We start from the raw sequence: 20,561 nt of genomic DNA, 5'->3' as shown, positions 1-20,561 counted from the left end.
AAATTATTTAAAAACGTTTCATCTACAGTAAATGACTCAGATATAATTTCAGGTAAAAAGGAAATTATGATTCTCATTTCCCTGACTCAATGAACCAGCGAAACTGAATCAGCGAAACTAAGTGTGTCTGCCTGTTGTTTTTTTTGGGTGTCTATGTGTGTGTGTATGTGTGTGCGTCTGTGTGTGTACATGGTGAGTCTGTATGTTCGTGTGCTAGTGTGATATTTGATTGGATCTGTGTGTGTGCGTGTGCGTGTGCTTGTGCGTGTGCGTGTCAGTATGTTGACAGCAGCCAGAGCGGGGCTGCACAGAGGGCCTCCATCTCTAATGGGAGTTCCTGTGAAAGACACTCCCTCACAAAAGGTGGATTCATTGGGCCTGCTCTGACACAGGAAGCCTTGCCCAAAACTCCAGAATTCCACGTCCCGGCTAGCTGCCTCACAGGAACCTTTCTCTGGAGCACAGGGTAGTTATTTCAGCACAGGCAGGAATGAGCCTCTTACCAGCACACAGCTCTCTCTTATTTTCCATATCGTTTGTAGAATTGTGTCCCTGACAGCTTGACAGCTTTGTGTATGTTATTTTTTTTAATCTATATGGGCTTTGGTAGGTAGACTGCACGGCAGAAACCTAAAATACAGCAGATTAAACGAAGACCCAGTGTTGATCCAGTGTTGGTGAATTACACCAGTGTTAACTTCACATGGAAACTCCAACCTTCGGTGTAACTACCACCTAAAATGGTATGAAAAGCCATTACTTTACAATTACATATCAACAGACCATGTCCATATGTTTTTACTCTCTAATGCAATTAAAAGAATTAAAACATAATTATAGTGTAGCTTCTGTGTCTTTGTCTGCCTTGTGTTTAAACTCTATTCTTATAGAGCATTCAGTGTATATTTATGACAAGGAGACTTAGGCCATGTACAGACGAAGTCTAGTTTGTCTTCGTCCGTAAAGTTCATAATACAGATAGCCCTATCATTTAGACAAACACTCTCTATCCGCACACGGTATCCGCAACGATCCAAATTGGGGGTAGAAAGTGAGTAGATTTGAATCGGTACGGGGGTTGGTGTTCGTCTGCACGGATTCACGCAACCTGATGACGTCCCACGTGATCCACAGGCGATCTCCAACCAATATATATAACACTTGTTATCCCTTTACATCTCACTAATGGTGTGTCTGGAACTCACTCTCATTAATCCAGCCTACTGATTTTTGTTTAGCCTCCTATCTTGATCTAATTCTTTTTATTCAGACGTTACATAACTTTCATGACCACAAATAAAATGTGTTAAAATGGTCGGAGCAAAGCCTCATGGGAAATGGGATGACAGACATGTCATGTTGTACTGTTCCAAACTCTTATTATCAATAGAAAATATAATTAATTTTCGCATAACCTTTAGTCTGACCACTGATTTTATAAACCACCATAATGTAATGTTGTTAATTGGAGCTTGAATGTCTTGTGTAATGTGTTTATCCGTGTGCTGTGCTCCTTTACCGTGTGCTGTCTTGTCTTTTCTTCTACGTTTTTCAAGTTTTTTCAGTTGTCTGTAGCAGCGCTAAAGCGCCACCCACAGGCGTGGGGTATGTACTACAGCTACTACTACTGTCGGTCCTTATGCAGATCTCTCGTTACCAGGCTCCGTCCTTATGAAATTAAAAGATTCGATTCGTGTGAAACTAGACTTCGTTTCAAGGGCACCTTAGAGACCAGCCCAACATACGTGACAGACTTCTGCCTGTTTTTGCCACAACCAAACAAGTGGTTTAAGGCCAGTCAATTACCCAGGCTTAGGGAGATGGGGAGGGTGAGAGGGGAGAGAGGGCCCTTTTAAAGGTGAAGGACCTCAAGCATACTCCTTTATCCTTTTGTTGTCCCAATCACTTGGGCTTCAAGGAGCTTAGCATCTTTCGGTAATGGCTCCCTCACTCATGAAAGGTGTGTGTGTGTGTGTTTGTTTGTGTGTGTGTGTGTGTGTGTGTGTGTGTGTGTGTGTGTGTGTGTGTGTGTGTGTGTGTGTGTGTGTGTGTGTGTGTGTGTGTGTGTGTGTGTGTGTGTGTGTGTGTGTGTTGGTGTGTGTGTGTATGTGTGTATGTGTGTGTGTGTGTGTGTGTGTGTGTGTGTGTGTGTGTGTGTGTGTGTGTGTGTGTGTGTGTGCTTGTGAGTGTGTGTTCGTGTGTGTGTGTGCATTTCCATGGATGTATGCGTGCGTATGTGTAACACAGGCAAAAGGGGTGCAACACCGTAATTTAGGGATTGAAGGAGACTTACCCGTTTGCAACAAGCCGGCTCCACTGTCAGATACTTTAAAATGCTGCTGGATGTCAAGCAAAACACCTAAGAGTGAGAGAGAAGAAGGGCTCATTAGAGAGGTTTTTAAGCGCATATTATACTCCTGTAAATTAGAGACAAGGATTAGCAAAAAGGCTTGTAATGACAGCAGCGGTGCCTGTTAATGAAGTAATGACACTGTTGTAAAAAGGGGTAATGATGGGAATGGTTTCGCTCTGTCTGAGACATGGGACATTACCAAGGGATGCCAAGTAGAACAACTGTTTGATTCGTTGTTTTTGATATGATATAGCTGAAGGCTGCAGGTCTGTGTAAACCACACACACACACAAACACACACACACACACACACACACAAACACACTAGTACACGCACACGCACTCAGTCATTCGCCACTGTAAATTAAAAAGCAGCATTTAAGTCATGTTGGAGCCCAAGGCAAAAGCGCCTGAACCGCATACTTCAGAGAGGGACGATTAATTCTGCCACAATGGAAGCATCAATTTGAGGTGCCGAAATATTAACCTGCTTTTCGCACAAAGAGATAAGTCACCCAGCCAATGACACAGGATAACTTCCTGCTTCTGCCACTACAACAATTTTCATATGAAACTGAGTGTGTGTGTGTGTGTGTGTGTGTGTGTGTGTGTGTGTGTGTGTGTGTGTGTGTGTGTGTGTGTGACAGCCACAGTATTGCCTCCTACGCAGAGTTCACGCCTTCTGTTCCCAATGAGCCGCGTCTCTGTGTTTGTGAGGCATGCAACGGCATGGGAACAGCTGAGCACCTTGTCATCAGCAGTGTAAGCTCTCTATTTGTGTCATGGTCAGTCTGTGTGTATGTGTGTGTGTGTGTGTGTGTGTGTGTGTGTGTGTGTGTGTGTGTGTGTGTGTGTGTGTGTGTGTGTGTGTGTGTGTGTGTGTGTGTTTGTGTGTGTGTGTAAGAGAGAGAGAGAAAACACACAGAGAGAAAGAAAGAAAGAGATAGAGGAAGGAGGAAGATAGAGCCACCTCCTCTCCCTCTTACTCTTCTCTACAAACGAATCAGCAGCAGAATGACACCCAAGGCAACAAGTACAGCCTGTTCTCATCTCCTCACACTGCAGCAGCCCTCCGCTCTCCTATCCACTATCAACTATCTACTATCCACTTTATTTCATCAGCTATTCCCTGCCGACCACACACTCCCTGGTCTTCACCACCAGCCCTCGTTCGGCATCCTCTGGCTCCATCCATCTGTTAGGAGCTCAGCTGGCCTGCTGCTGGTGTGAGAACAAGAGCCTCAGCCTCAGAGGGGCACCCAGGCACAGCGGCTGTGTTTGACAGCCAGGCCCAGAGAGAGAGAGAGACAGAGACAGAGAGACAGAGAGACAGAGAGAGACTGAGCCATGAATATGGAGTAGAGAGACGTCTCCAGACTGCAACAGCAGATCCTCTGTCAGCCGTGTCAGAACAGAGAAGAGAGCAGGGAGCCCTTATTCAGCTGTGCTATGAAAGAGACACTCTATCAACACCCTAAAAATAGCTGCTTTGATAGCGGGCATTTTTACTGCCGTTATCAAAGCAGGAACCATATTTACTTACCTAAGTGACAGTGATCATGTACAGTAAATTTAGCGTGTGAAAACATCTTCCACTGCCGTAAGTGGGACATGACCTTTGGCACTGTCCTGATTAAACCACAGCTACTTTAATAAATGAGTCATATATTTGACATCAGAGTTGTAAAAATAGACTGGGACCACAACTGTGCGGCAGATGGAAAGCAGGCGGCAAAGTGTGGAGCTGTGCACAGGTTCTCTTCTGGCTGGTGTTATTGTTTGAGCCGCCCCTCCGTGTGTTGTCACCATCATTTATTTGTCAACACAGAGTCACAGTCCGGTAACAGACAGAAACTAAGGCGGGGGCAGGTGTGGACTTGCCTGCCTGTCTGTCTGCCTGCAACTCGGTAACAAATGTGACATTCCTGTCACACGAGAATCACCAGCTGCCACATTCCGGCACAACCGGCGAGCATTCTTTCGCCACGGCAACACTAGAGGAGTGCGGTGACTAAACCACTGAGCTAATCATTTACCTGTGTTAGCAAAGTGTCTTGTTATTTCTGTCCATAACCAACACCCAGTGTCATATGAATCACAATAGGAAAGACACTGTTTTGATTTACGTCAACCTTTGGCTAATAACTGCTTCAAAAAACCAACCTCCGCTCACTTTGGCATTTCACAATTGTCCGACAATTTCATCATTCTCTGTCTGATTTCCTCTCTCTTTCCATCTCTTGCTCTTGTCTCTTTCACTCCATCTCTCTCTCTTTTCCTTCTTTTCTCTCTATCCCTCTCTCTCTCCCCCTCACTCTCCACTGGGGCATATCTCTCATTAGCCAGGCTGGCTCAGGCCCTGCTGGGAGGGGGATCCCTGGACCAGATGGTGGAGTGCTCCTGTCTCCTACCAAGTCAGCACCTGGCGTGCCACACCCGCCAAAAACACAGAGCAGCACAGAGCCCTCCAGCCAAATACTCTTAACCCTCTGTTTGTGTGTGTGTGTGTGTGTGTCGGTGTGTGTGTCTGTGTGTGTGTGTGTCTGTGTGCAAACACAACCACATCATAGTGGTCTGCTGTTTATCCTTTGGCACGAGGTGGCCAGGCAGTGGGCAGCATAATCAGAGGAAACCCTCAATGCTATCTCCACGTTCTGATAAAAGATAAAAGACAAATATGCAGAACACCTCAAGCAGGTATGAGCGGAAGCCAACCTCAGAGTGAAATAGACCTTATCTAGATAAGCTGTGTGTAAGTGGGCCAGCCAAGTTCCGTAGGCGTGACCAAAGAGTGCCCTTCAAGCAGCCGTGTGCTTCCTGCTTGATGTCTGTTCCTCTTCTCCTCTGAGATTTACCTCCTCGCTCTTTTGCCTCATTCCTCCCCTCTCCCACCCCGCCCTTGACCCCAGCCTCAAGTGAAACATAACACAATAAGCAAGATGTTTAACCCCGGACAAGTCAGCGCTCAGAGTAAAAAAAAACATGTTTAAAGAGGTGAAGTTTGTAATGTCAAGCGATGTTGGACCACTTTGACTGACGGATAGAGATTTCTGATGTAACGGATTGGTTTTGTTTTGACAACACTCTCTGGATGCAGACCACAAGTCAGACAAGACAAACACACAGGAAATGAAACTGACAGTGTAACCAAGAAGGTTAGACCCAGCTTCCTCATTTGGCTGATTCCCCTACAACTGCGGTAGCCTCGCACTGACTAATCCTCTTCCTCATTCCAGCACCCAAGTTCTGTCATTAAACCTTGTAGAACTGGCAGATCAACAGTTCAGCGCTCCACAAACCCATTTTTTGATTCAGCTCCCAGCAGCTTCAGCCCAGACCTCTGACCCAGCAGCATCCCTTGAGGTGGAGGCAGGCCCCTGAGGCGAGGTGGAGCTGAGCTCAGGTGCGTAGCAGGTGGAGGAATGCAGCCCTGCCTGCTACTGTCCCAATCAACACCATGCCACGGGAAAGAGTAAGCCTCGGATGCAGAACGAGAACCCGCACAGACAGCTCAGCACAGCAGCCTTGGGGTGGGTCTTAAAAAGCTCCTCTCCAGCCAATTGAGTTTGCCAACGTTCAAAAGCAGAATAACTGAGCATGCGAGTGAGCAGACGCTGCCTTCTCAAGGCTGTCAAGATAGCAGGAGACAGAGCCCATTGTGCATGGGGACACAGTGTGTGTTATTCGTACTGGAAATGTTGCATTGGCGTGTTGACACAGCCTCCTATCATTGGGCCCACGCTCGCTCGCTCGCTCGCTCACTCTCTCAAACACCCCCAAGAATGGCCCCGGCCCCATGGCCCAGCCCCAAGCATTCAGGGCTCCTCATTCATACCTCACATAAATGGAGCCATTATGGTGGCAACTGCAAGGTGCTCCGGATCTCAAGGGGACACGTGTGTGTGCATGTGTGTGTGTATGTGTGTGTATGTGTGTGTGTGTGTGTGTGCATGCAGTAAACTCACATAGGTCTGCCTAAACTCGCCGTGCATAGTGGATTCACTACAGACAGACCCAGGGGCTGCCCACGTTAGAGGCAGAGAGCGGGGGAAGGGAGAGAAAAATCACGCATTCGATTACCAACGGAGGTAATGGACTCTTGGATAATCTGTCTCCAGACATCCACTGCTCTGTCCATGGATTCGTCTAAGGTTGTGTCAGGGTGGCCCTGCATGCCACAATCTATTAAGTGCATTGTGGGTGTTTATACGTCCCTGTGGATGCATATCACTGGATTGACTTGGCCTGGGTTATTCTGGGCTGGTCCTCGGGGGAGGGGGGGGGGGGGGGGGGGGGGGGCAGCGGAGGGAGAGTGACGCATCAGACAGCCATATAGCCCTGCTCATGTGATGGGTGTTATTTTAATATTGTGTCCTGGTGTTATTTCTAAATGTATCTGCCTTGTTGGGAGATCGAGAGAGCTCTAGGGCACGTTTGGAAATAATTCCTTCCCATTAAATCAAAGAGCATTTACAAGCATCCCGAATCCAATTGGGGCAGAGGTTAGCTACAGCACACGACAGTGGTGCCTTAACAACGCTACTTAGAGTTGGGTCTTGAAATGTGTGACGGGTGATAAACATAGCCATGTTTTTTTGCCAAACGTTTATTATTCTTGATGTATTTTTCCCATCGAAAAGAAACGGGAGCGATGCATATGGCTCCCGTGAGCAAACCCTAGTGGATTCCGCAGAGAGCCCACACTGACCCTCATTCAGACTGAAGCACACACTTTTTTAGGACCCAGACAAACCACCCTTCAGCTGGCTCAGACGGAGGAAGAGAGAGAGAGAGAGAGAGCGAGAGAGAGAGAGAGGGAGAGGGAGAGGGAGAGGGAGAGGGAGAGGGAGAGGGAGAGGGAGAGGGAGAGAGAGAAAGGGAGAGGGAGAGGGAGAGAGAATAGAGCTGTGCTGGTCAGACCTAATTTCCCAATCCTCAACAGGGATTTGAAGACCCCCGCCCCAACGCTATTTCAGATCACAGCAAAGTAGGCTAGGAGGAGAAGAGGAGTGAGAGAGAGAGAGAGAGAGTGAGAGAGAGAGAAAGAGAGAAAGAGACAGAGAGAGATGTTTGCCCCATTTAGCAGAGCAGTGTTAAAAGAGGGAGGGGAGGGGAGGGAGGAAGGAAGGAAAGGAGGGTGGGAAGGAATGAGTGATGAGCATAGAGGAGGAGATGACTGCATCAGGTCACACTGCATGTGAACCTGTGTCCAAGCACACATTTCCATATCCCGTGAAACACTACTCTCAGCGGTAAGATCACGCTTCCTCTCTCTCCCACTCTCTTTCTCTCTCTTTCTCTTTGTCTCTCTCTCCTCTGGTAGTTATTCATTCATTCGTTCTTCTGGTGCCACCAGGGGTGGCCTGACCATGCGCTGCTGACAGAGGCAGATATTGCGGCTTGAGGAGGAAACATCCCGCAATCACTCTAAAGCAGATCAATACAGAATCTCACAGCTGGAGTGTGTGTGGGTGTGTGTATGCTCATGCCTGTGCGTATATGTGAGTGTTTGAGTGAGTGTGTGCGTGTGCGTGTTCTTGTGTCTGTGTTTGTGTGTCTGTGTGTGTACGTGTGTATGTGATCCCATTTGCCAGTCCTACATGACTGCGCTCAGCTCCCAGTGGCTTGAGCAGAAATCAGGGCTGACCACAAATATGTCTGATGGCGGCCTGACGGCGGGCTCCTGACCGACGGGGTCCTCACACTGCCCTGCGCCACACCGCCCAGAAAAACAGGGGGGAAGGTGGGGGCATTTTCCACTGCACTTCCTCTACCACTGCTAACGTCTGCAATGGGGGCTGTGACTAAACGTTGGCGTTTTTGGCTTCTGCGTTTGGAGTTCCCCAGCTTTTTTATGCCTGCAAAGCTACACTTTATATTTATCATTACACAAGCTCAGTGGAAATCAAACTAGTTAGCCTATAGCTACCTCTCTCCCACACACATTGTAGCTATTGAGAAAGCGAATGTGTGTGTGTGTGTGTGTGTGTGTGTGTGTGTGTCTGTGTGTGTGTGTGTGTGTGTGTGTGTGTGTGTGTGTGTGTGTCTGTGTGTGTCTGTGTTTGCTCGCACCACAATTAGTAAGAAATAGCTGTATGCACAGAACCAAGTATACCTCACCCTCAGAGAGCCACTGGGCTGATGAATATTTCATTGAAGAAAGAGAGAGTGGGCAAGAAAAGAGGGAGACTGGAGGGAGAAAGAGAAAGAGAGACAGATAGAGAAGGCGAGAAAGAGAGCAAGAAAGAGATAGATACAGAGGGAAAGTGGGAGGAGGGGAGGAACAGAGACGGGGGAGTGGTTCTACATTGCTGCACAGACAGCACTCACCATATATAGCGCATCAATAATTCACGGCAGCATTATCTGCTTGTGTGCGCTCAGGGGGGTCGTGACTCGTGCGTATGGCGAGAGCGTTAGCGGGCTGGCGACGAGAGCCAGCCAAGGCGTTTAGCGCCGCTGCCGCAGCCAGCACTAGTGCAGGAGCTGTGATCCCGTATCACTCCCAAGCATGTCTGCCGGGGCTCCTTTGAGTCAGGAGAACAAGATGCTTTTCATGCAACGCTTCACAAGCTTGAGAGGAGTGTGTGTGTGTGTGTGTGTGTGTGCATGTGTGTGTGTGTGTGTGTGTGTGTGTGTGTGTGTGTGTGTGTGTGAGAGGCTATGAAAATCCTCTAATTGTGTGTACAGCATGCGGTCCCAATCAGCATGGCTGGTGTTTCTTAATCTCAGTCGCGTCTTTCTCCTGCCCTTTGGTTTGTCCCAGCATGCCTGCCAGGCCCAGGAGAGTGCAGGCATGTGTGCGCGCACACACACACACACACACACACACACACACACACACACACACACGCACACAGGGCAGACAGGCAGGCAGAGTGACAGCAGCTCTCCACCAGCGGAATGTAACAAGAGGCTCCAGAGCTCCAGTCATCCACTGTCAGGCTCCTCAATTACCCATTGCCCACTCGCCTAGCACTCTCTCTGTCTGTCTATCTGTCTGTCTACCTCTCTCTCTTTCTCTCTCTATCTGCTTCTCTTTCTCTCTCTCTCTCTCTGTCTCTCTACCTGTCTCTCTTTCTCTCTCTCTCTCTGTCTCTCTCCCTGTCTCTCTTTCTCTCTATATATGTCTCTCTCTCTCTGTCTCTCTCTCTCGCTGTCTCTCTTTTACTCTCTATCGCTCTCTCTCTTTATCTGACAGTGTCTATGAAGCTCTATCCACAGCACCACTCTCCGCACACAGAACACGTCTGCCATGTGCTCGACCACACACTCGGTTTTTTAATTTTACATAACGCAGCCGAGGATTACAGTAATTACACACAGCTTTTTTTCTTTTTACACACAGCTTTTTTTCTTTTAATGAGATTTTGTAACCCCTCTCTCTCTCTCTCTCTCTCTTTCTCTCTCTCTCTCTCTCTACACGTCATCTTCTGCCTCTCTTCCTCTGTGTTGTGGGTGGGCCTCGCCAGGGGGGGGACACCCAAGCCTGACTCACTTCATAATTAGCGAAGAAAAGAGTTTGATCATCCGCCTTAATTACGACCGCTCGGGCACACGTGGAGCACTCCTCTCTCTTTCTCTCGTTTCGCCTTTCGTGTACGTTAATCAGACCGGGGGGCCCCGGCATAATATAAATATAATATAGGTGTTGTCTTCAGCCACTGCGGCACCAGGCCCACCACAGACTCCAGCTCCCTGCTCCGCGAGCCTTGATTGAGTTTAAGCCGCCGCTTCTCCTTTGATTTGTCTGACAAGGGGGACTGGAGCGGATCGATGCCGCTTCAAACGGTGAGGGAGGGCCAGCAGCAGTCTCAGAGCAGCAGAGAGGATAAAATATGGAGAGATGGAGCTGGAGAGGAGGAGGAGGAGGAAGGGGAGGAGGAAGGGGAGGAGGGCAGTAAAGGCAGCTTGAGAGAAAGTGAGGGATGAGGAGAAAGAGAGAAAAGCGAGAGAGAGCAATTAAGGCAGGCGTGAGTTGATCAGGCAGGCCCTGGGCTCTAAAAACAGAGCTGAAGGCTGTGCTTTCTATTTTTCTACTTCCCTTTTTTCAGCTCAATTTAGCATCAATAAGCTGCAGTCGTGCCGGTCAGTCAGCACTGCACATAGGGCTCCCGCTGCCACCACGGCCACAATCATCCATAGTCGTCTCTCCCAAAACAAATCCAAACGACCCTGCGAGTGGCTGGCGAATAATTACAGCCATGGGTCCAGTGGAGCGTGGTGCCTGTATTTAGGTCAGTATCTGCCTCGGTTGTAAATGGCTGCGCTGGCCCGACCGACGGCGTTGCTGATCTAAAAACATGCACGTCCACGCATCCACAGCAACGCCCATATAGACCTTGCTGGCATGCGTCGTGTGCATTAGCACTCTAAGTCTATTACTCCTGACTCAGAGTTGCCAAACAGGTGCTTCTGGGAGAGCGTGCAGACAGAGACACGGGGCATTTCTTGATGCCTCACCGCCCCTGAGTTCCTCCTCTGCCCCCGCACAGGGTAATTATGATGGATGGAGTGAGCCCAGGCCCATCGTTCAAGCCGATAGAAAAGCACAGACCTATCACCATTACCCCCGCTATGCACAGCTCACAAGCAACATAAGTTATCACACTTGCTAAAAAATGCTCAAATGCTACCTAAAATAAACGCAGTGGGAATCTACATAAGCGTGTACATCGTTGTTTTCTTTATCTTTATCTCCGAATCAAAAGTCACATATTTGTCACACCTCCCAGAGTACTCGACACAGATTCTTGTCTTTTTTTCTTTGTCATTAACTGATTCCCTCCCTTAGCTGGAGTCTGAAATGAGTTGCCAGGGGGATTTGAGTGTGTGTGTGTGTGTGTGTGTGTGTGTGTGTGTGTGTGTGTGTGTGTGTGTGTGCGCACATCGCCCACTCTTAACCCACTTGCCCAAACCCCCATGGAGAGGGAGGGACCCCAGTGAAGGACATCTCAATGTTACCAGCATCCATTTCCACCACTGCCTCTGCTAGCAGTGCACTCATTATTGTCTGCTAAATGTAGCCCTCAGGTTCGAGAGTATGGGGGGTTGAAATAAATGGACCGATCAGGACTGTCCAGTGTGTGTTTATGATAATAACGATAAATGTCTCTTTTCTCTCCCCATGACTCACTTTCTTACACTCCGCAGTGCTTTCTGGTTGGGTATGGTCTCGGTAAGCATTGTTTTCTTTGCCACTTTTACAAACACTGTGTTTCATCTCCTTGTAGGATCTCTCCAATTTATCATGAATTCATGAATGAGAAATTCCATTTTTTGTGATCGTCAGAGGAAGCGATGTGTGGTTGATTGTTTTGGCGGTTATGAAAATAGTTGCATGGAATAATCCGTCTTTCACAGCAATAAAACTCAATAAATCGGCCTCATTTCAACAGCGATAAAAGGTGTGGACTTGTTTTTCAGTCAGCAGAGGGGCACACAGTGTACGCGTACAGTATTTCTCAGAGGTTTTTCATCCAGTACTGTCAACCTTTTTTTTCCAACAGACAGAAAAGCATAGATCAAAATGGGCTCAAAACAGTGCCTTAAGGAATGGTGCTTCAGCCGCTGTTAAATATGTTAACTGTGTGTGGATAAGCCTGTGTGTATGTGTGTGCATGTGTGCGTGTGTGTGTGTGTGTGTGTGTGTGTGTGTGTGTGTGTGTGTGTGTGTGTGTGTGTGTGTGTGTGTGTGTGTGTGTGTGTGTGTGTGTGTGTGTTGTGTGTTTGTGTGTAAGATAGGCTCCTTCAAAACACATAGCAGGAAGTAAATGTGAGAGTAAATATTTGCACATCTGCAGACCTGCAGGAGCATTGATAAGTGTATAGAATATGCACCGCTAGGAAAGGCATACCTCTTTATCTAGTGGTGCAATTGACGTGCAAACAGTTGATAATAGGTGATACAAATGCAAACCTTACAGCAGCACCCTCCAGACAATGTCAGTTCGGCAATAAATCATATGTATCTTCCTCTAAAAGAAACCCTCGATCATCTCTTACACTGCAAACACACACACACACACACACACACACACACACACACACACACATATAAACACACACACACACACACACACACACGCTCAGATTGACAAACAGAAGCTTTTTAAAGACTGGGCTGGATTGCTGTCTCATCTAAGCTGTTGTAGGGGGCTTGCCCTTTGACTTGCTCGTTAACAGAGACATCTCCACGTTAGAGAGAGGTCAGCGCCCTAATTTAGACACAGTCCTCCAAGGGTCACTGGCCCTCACAGGCAGAGTTTGGAGCGCTGGTGCACAACAGTCATAGAGAGGGGTGGATAACATCAGATATTAACCCTGGCCACGGGAAAGCTTTTGACACACATACACAACACACATGTCTTTATACAGCAGAGAGAAGGAGAGAGAGAGAGAGAGAGAGAGAGAGAGAGAGAGAGAAAAAAACTTAAAAACTAGGGCCACATGAAGGATAAGCCCATTGCGTAATCCACACTATTGATTATTTACTCTGTCACTTGTGAATGGGCGGAAGAGATGGCATGCTTGCCTAAAAGACTACAGATCCCCTGTAAATACAGCCGTGCAGTAAAACCTAGTCTAAATATTATTTTAGCCAAAGTGGCCAACTTCCAGTTGCTCCTTTAGGGGGACAAAAAGCTAAAGTCAGATAAGCTATGCTGACCCAAAATATCTCTAAGTATCTGCTTTCAACTGGACCACCAGTCCAGAAAAAGCCAATATAATATTTACTTTGTCTAGCACAAGAAAAAGAGAGCGGAACATATATATAACGACACTCATTATCCAGGAAAAAAATAGATCTCCTCATGAATCCCCTCTGAATAATTCATCTACCAACATGAAGCTGAAATAAAAAATGAGTCAAATAACTCTATGGAACAGATTAAGGTCAGCGGTGGTCGATGAACTGAGGGACTTACTGTCCCGCTGGTAAGCTCAAGAAAACCACACTTCCCTGCTGTCAGGCGCACCACTGGGGCTGGAGACTGCAGTGCTCATGCTCTTAGTGCTCTCCCCTGGTGCTGGGGTGCCTAGCTAATCCATTTAGAATAGGCTGTGCTGTGGTCGCTCCTCACTTGGTGACGTTGGTGTGTGTGTGTCCAGTGGGTGGCGAGAGGGCAGTGATGTCTGTGTGACGCGCATGTTAAACTCGTGAGATGCAGAGCCGTAGAAGAGCATCCATTTAATGGGACATTTACAGAGATGCTAATACATGGTATTCCTCTAGGTTAGAAAATCATTTTTATCGTTATGGGTATGAGTGTGTGTGTGTGTGTGTGTGTGTGTGTGTGTGTGTGTGTGTGTGTGTGTTTGTGTGTTTATGTGTGTGTGTGTGTGTGTGTGTGTGTGTGTGTGTGTGTGTGTGTGTGTGAGTGTGTGTCTGTTTGTGTGAGTGTTGGTGGGTGGGTGGGGGGGTGGCATTCATGCGTGTGTGTGTGTAAAAGAGAGACAAGGGCAGAGAGGACAGAGAAAAAGGGCTGAGTGTGCAGAGATGCCAGTAAAGTCCTGCAAATCCCGGCTTTTTTTCCTCTTTCAATACTAGGGAGACTTCAGGCTCATAAACATCATCAAATATCAAAACCATTCTGAGGCTCTTTCTAAATCTCCCCAGTGGCTTTTGTTGACCCCATCTTCTTAACCCATCCCATGTTATTGAAGTTGAGGAATAGATAATGACACTGTCCTTACATAGCTGATGAACTCATGGCCAGGTAAAACACACACACACACACACACACACACAATATTTAGCATGGCCAGTGAGTGTAGCCCATTAGTGGGCTGTGGTCTCCTCAGTTTAAGCCGATGCCTGAGGACAGCGTTGGGATTCTGAGTGACACACACCAAACCCAGCTCTCACATACCTGAGCATGGAGAGAGGAGAAACACAGGTGTGGCTAGTAACCCGTCCGGTCCTACCCTTCAGCTCTTCAAACCTATCAACTTAATGGCCTTAAATCCCAAAAAATAAACTGACTCTGACTACAAGGACCTGACACCAAAGACAGCCATGAGTCCCTCTCATTATCGCACTTCCTCTCCCGATGTCTGTTTGAACACGCTAAGACCTAAACGGCCAGACAGCGGCCAATTACACGGAAAGGGTCACTGCAAATCAAACAAACACGACACTGGAGAGCGAGCTCCCTCCCTCTCCACACCCCACCCCACTCACTTGAAAAACAAACACGAATGCTTGTTTAGACTGGCCATCTTGTGCACGATTATCATCGGAGCTGCTGGCACAGAGGGAAACGGGGGGGGGGAGCGATGGACCCAGAGTGTGTTCGACCCAGAGTGTGTTCGTCCCCCCAACACCATCTTCTCTTGGGACGATGTAACCAACCAGTGCAGTTTTACACACAGAAGTTGCCCCGTGGGTCAGCTGACCATCACTCTACCACCCCGCCACCCCTAAAACCTCACGATCCGACTCAAGCCATGCTGAGTTAGCGGCGGTTGGTTGTCACGGAAATGGCACAGCTCTTTGGGTAATGACAGCGGCGGCCACATGAAAGGGGGCGCAGCGTCACAAGGAGAAGAGGCTCTGTCTAATTCCAGGGCGCTCCTGTTACAGAGAGAGCACACGTCCGCTAAATCTGACCCAGTGAAAACACACACGAGGTATGCTTCTCCAAAGCAAACACAGGAGAGATGGTAACCGGTCGTCTGGTAGAAGTCAAACAGAGGGAAATTCCCAGTTACCAATTTTATCAAAAAGCAGAGCATAAAGTATTGTTATGACGAATATAAACTTTAACTGTCATTGAGTAAACTTGAGAGCGGTTATCAAATACATCATGCTCATTAATAACGCACTTAAGACAACGTTTAAGCCCAAACTTTATGCCTCAATATATCACATGAGAGGGTCCTGTCAGGAGTAAAATACAACCTCCGAGCAGTGCACAATGAAAGGACTGCTTTTGATATCAACACAAAAGGGGACCGGGCCCTGAGATACTGCTCTCAGCCAAATGGAGAGACGCACTAAAAGAAGACAGAATCCATCTAGGGCTCACTGGGACCAGCATGGGAGGGAGGAGGAGAGCCCATAAACTCAATTACTGAGGCTTTTTTTTGTTGTTGTTTCGGGAGCCTTTCATATGAATGCAATAAAGGGCCGAGAGAAAGGCAGGGGACACGGCAGCCAGCCCTGAAGTGACTGAGGCGAACCTCAAAGTTTAATTGGCTAACAGGCTGCCAATTAGTAGTGAGCTTATTACGGGTGGCCGCTCTCTTTTGGAAGTGTCTCTAGGCAGAGATTGAGTCGGTAGCCTGAAAAATGTGTTAAAAGCTTTGAAATGTGTCAACGTGTGTACATGCGCGTTGCATACACATACACACACACACACTCAAGGGAAGTCTTATCCTCAATTTATTTCCTATTTAACATTTTACAACGCTTAAGGCTGTTTCGTCTGAGTGTGACAACCTGTGCTATTTTACACCAACACCTCCTATTCTTTCACACACCCACACACACAAAAAACCCTCCTCACTTTCTCAGAAAATCCTCTAGGTGCAGGAGCCCCATCCTCTGCATCTTCTCTTTGCTCTGAGCGAGGTGTGATCGTGAGCGAGGTTGTCCACACCCCGAGGTGCGCGGCAGCGGTTGCTCCACCGGGGGCGCAGCCTCAGCAAGACAGGCCTAGCGGGTTTGCACGGTTCGGTACTCAGCTGACTATCTGGCGCACACATTCAGCTGAAGGCTACATTGCTCTGTCTCAGACCGCCCCCTTTTTCTCTCTCTCTCTCTTTCTCTCTCTCTCTCTCTCTCTCTCTTTTTCTCTCTCTGCTCCTTGGGGCTGTTGGATTATTCCTCCATTATTCCCTGCCTAATTAAGAGCTTGACTAGGACAAATAGCCCAAAGCCACAGATGCCTCGAGGAGAAGCACTAATCTATTGCTCTCTAACACTTGCTTATAATCCAGATTAGGAGATATTAGGAATTGCAGAACTGGTCCTCTTTGGGGAAGGGCTAGGGTGGTGGGTAAGGAGGAGGGGAGGAGGGGGTGGAGGAGTGAGTGGACTAGAATGGGGAGGGTCGAAAAACATCAAATAACGTTAAGTGCCTTCCGTCTGCACCTCACTCCTAAATTCTCCTAAACACCTAATCCAGTCTTTATGATAAGCTGTTCCTCAGCTCGGGCCTGTCTGCTGAGAGGGAAGGCAGACAGCCGCGATAACTCGTCGGGCATGAAATGATCCTCCAATTTAATCAATCTCAAAGGTCTGTAACCCCCTCGGCCTCTGCATGGGCTGGTATTCGTACTCCCCCTCACAGTCCAGGTCCCCGGAGATCTGACTCTTGACATAGCTGCTGAAAGCAATCAGCTGGGAAGCGTCAAGCAGGGGACAAGTCAGCCTGTCAGTCAAAAACCATACACCTGTTCAGCCTTTTCACAAAGGCATCAAAGATCACCCTCTTACAGGGGTGAAGAAAAGAGAGAGAGAGGGAGAGAGAGCGAGAGAGAAAGAGCGAGAGAGAGAGAGAGAAAGACATTTCAAAGATTTTTTTTTTACATTTACATTTTTGCTAGCTAAGTATGGGCTGGCCCGAAGCCCTGCAAGGCGCAACCGCGTTTGTCTGTGTGTGTGTGTGTGTGTGTGTGTGTGTGTGTGTGTGTGTGTGTGAGAGTTACTGCTGCCAGGGCCCAGACGACCTTAGACCGGGGAGCGCGGCAGAACAGCTGAGCCCGTCTCCCCAGTCGCCCGTCTCCCAGCACCGTGGGGTCTCAGTCTGGCATTCTCCCTTTGCCCTCCTACCACACACACACACACACACACACACACATACATACACACACACACAAACACACACAAACACACACACACACAAACACACTCACACACACACTAATACTCACATACAGACACACAGACAGACAGACTCACTCACACAAACAAATACACACACACACTCATGCTCACACACACTCGCACACAGATACTCACTTACAGAAAAGCAGACAAACTCAAATACACACACACACACAAATACATCCAGAAACTCCCTCTCTCTAACTTACACAAACCAAAGCAAGGGCATAACACTCACACTCACATACAGACACAAAGACATAGACAGACTGACACACCAACACACACACACAGTCGTTTCTCAGTGTGTCTACATATTGGGTTTGGCTACCTCTACTGCCTGCCTAAAAACAGCTTCCCCTCCGCGTCTGTTTACCAAGGAGGAGAAGGAGGCCAAATTAGAACCTTGCTGCACTCTCTCCTCAATATGGATATCAATTAAACACCAACCCAAATTACAGGGAACTGACTCAAGGGAAACAGACATGGGACATTCTCATACATTTCTTTGCCAGATTTATTTTTTATTCAGGTTTGGCTTCCTGAGATTTGTTTGGGAGCTTGTGTTTCAAACACGGGACTAATTTGCACAGTGTACAGGATCTGTAAAGATCGCACTCAAATAAATAAAGAAATGAAGGAAAGAAAGAAAGAACAAGTTACAGTGACACGTTTTAATAGATTTTTTCCAGAGCTGTCACAGCTTGTAAATGTAGCCACAGTCTAAGGGGAAAGGCAAATAAAAAGCACTGTGTTGCCAATAAATGACATGACTTGGTTGAACAGTCCAAATCAAATCCTGTCTTCCTTCACAGCAACATCTGGCAGTTGCTGTCAACAATCTCTCTTTTTTTTTTTTTTTTACAACAAGTCAGCTTAATTCAATATCAAACACATTGAAAGACTATATCTTCATAAAGCCTTTCCTTAGTGTGTTTCTGCAGAGAAATTACAAAACGAGTGTACTGTGCACTGCATGTAAGTGTGTGAGGTTTTGTGTACAGAGATGATAGAGACTTCCTAGAGTAATCTTCCTATTGTGTTCTTATCGACAAACCATGATTAAGCTCATCACAGGGCGAAGCCACCAGGAGTGACCCCTGGATTTAAGAGAGCCTCCTCCCCCATGCCCTTCTCCCCCTGCACCTAAGCCACACACTCGGGAGAGGGGACTGCTTGAACCTCATTACCCCACTGCCAGTGACAGCCAGGCTGGACCTCTAGTGGCCAGGCATATGTGGTGAGAGTCTTGTGTCATCCTGTCCTCTCCCCTTGCACCTTTACACTCATTCATCTTACTCTCTCTCTCTTATTCTGTAATCTGCCCCCTCAATTCATCTTTCTCTCTTTTATTCTGTAATCTGCCCCCTCCATTCAACTTCCTCTCTTTTATTCTGTAATCTGCCCCCTCCATTCATCTTCCTCTCTTTTATTCTGTAATCTGCCCCCTTCATTCATCTTCGTCTCTCTTATTCTGTAATCTGCCCCCTTCCTTCATTTATCTTCTCTCTCTGGCTGCTCCTCCTTTTCGTTTGTTTGCTCCCACCTCCAGCAATCATCTTACTTCCACCCCACCTCCCCTTCTCTATATCTTTCTCCTCCCCCCCTCTCTCTCCCTCACTCTCTCTCTCTGACCCTCCATATCTCTTTGTGGTTGGACCATGCTCTGCAGGGTTGCTACGTCAGCCCTCTCTCCCCTCTCCTTCCACCGAGGGGACTGTTGCAAACAGAAGCCCATGCATAATGCATCAGCAGCCCCACTCTGAGGAACTGGAGAGGGTCCCCATCCCACCACGCACCTCTCTGCTCAACAAGCTTTCACTGCAGCAGTAGCTAGCCCCCGTGGGGAATGGCTCCTATACAGACTACACAGCCAGGACCGCTGCCGCTGCTGCGGCAATCTCCCCCACTGAACCAAATCTTCCCACTTTCTCTCTCCCCTCCATCTACGCTGTGTGCTCAGGTTCAGTTAGCGGTGTTCAGGAGTGAGGATTAGGATGCACATCAGAAATCTGACATTCCAGCGAGTGTGAGAGCAGGGTTATCAGTTGGAAACTGATTCTACACCACACAATACATGTTAACAGAGGTGTCATCAGCACAGCATTTCACATCCTTTAATCATCCATTACACTAGGTGATCAATGTTTGTCAACAGTCTGCACTGTAAATTGATTGTTCTTTGAGATACCATGACAACAAATAAGGGAGGCATGTCAGCGCAATCTCGCCACGGTTTCGGAACACAAAGACTGACAAGCTCATCGGTTATGTAATGTTGAACCCTGAGCCTTGCTTACAGGGAGTTCCTGCAGTCCTGTCTTTTCACCATCATCGAGTATCTCCTGGTTTAAAGAGTAGGCTAATATTAAACACCCATTATCGCTAGTTTCGATTAATTAGGTTGTCCCGACTGTGCTCAAATCGCTGGTCTCTCTTCAGTCAAATGATATCCGTTCGTTCTAGTAGGCTATCACAATCGAACTAAATTGGAACACTGATTTACATAGCCTATGCAATCACAACCTGTATCAATTAACATGTTCAGTTCAGTCCGAACAATCAGAAAGTAAAACAGTGTCTTCAATTGTGGAAAAATGACTAAAGGGTTTTGCTAGGTTAACATGATTGTTATGGGAGAGCAACTATTGCGACAGCACCTCCTATAGCATTTAGAAAATCAGTCTTGCAGCTACTAGGCTACTATTCAGTAGCCTACACACTGTGCTTCTGCGGCACCACATTTAACCATTTCGATGCTGAATGTCTTATCGGGCAATGCCGTGTGCGCAAGTTTCTATCCTGATGCATGATAAAAGAACACATTAATTCAAACACAAAGTGTGTATGTTTTGTGTATCAATGACAGACAAATTATTATGTTGACCTATTTGGTTACTCGTCAAATGTTGTGTTTACATATTCTAGGGTAGGCTACTTGATATTCGGCTACAAAACGCACAAACATGTTTTGAATATAACTTTCCAAAAAGATCACAGTGGCTTAAAAGGCGAACATACACAACTTTAAAATAATTAAAAACATATTAATCCATGCCCATTAAGACACGATATAACTGCATGTCTATGAAAATGACGTTAATGATAGTTACCTAGAGCAGCTATAGAAAGGTATAAAACACATTTTTGGCAGTAAGATTTAACAGGATTCCGAAGTGTTGCGAGTCTACAATGAGTAGTTATAACAGGAGGTTACTACAGAATCACGTTGAAGAAAAGTTTTTAGACGAAAACTAATTGGTTAACCACGGTCTAGTTTCTATGGAAACGTGGGCGGCGAGGAAGGCCTTCAGAGGAGCTTTAACACTGTAAGCTTCTCTGATTCCATGCATTTTGTTGTACTGCAATATCCGA

At 47.2% G+C, this 20,561-nt stretch overlaps 1 protein-coding gene across 2 annotated transcripts in view; it reads right to left on the bottom strand.

The window, feature by feature from the left end:
• spns2 (SPNS lysolipid transporter 2, sphingosine-1-phosphate) overlaps positions 1 to 20,561 on the bottom strand; it is a 72,575-nt gene that overhangs the window by 50,848 nt on the left and 1,166 nt on the right. For both annotated transcript variants that reach the window (XM_080833653.1, XM_080833652.1), the window contains exon 2: positions 2,294 to 2,359. In XM_080833653.1, the coding sequence (XP_080689779.1) occupies positions 2,294 to 2,359 (66 nt within the window). The remainder of the gene's footprint in view (positions 1 to 2,293; positions 2,360 to 20,561) is intronic.

Source organism: Sprattus sprattus, assembly GCF_963457725.1.
Source record: "Sprattus sprattus genome assembly, chromosome: 1".
NCBI classification, from domain to species: Eukaryota; Metazoa; Chordata; class Actinopteri; order Clupeiformes; family Clupeidae; genus Sprattus; species Sprattus sprattus.
This window is presented reverse-complemented; position numbering and strand designations above follow the sequence as displayed.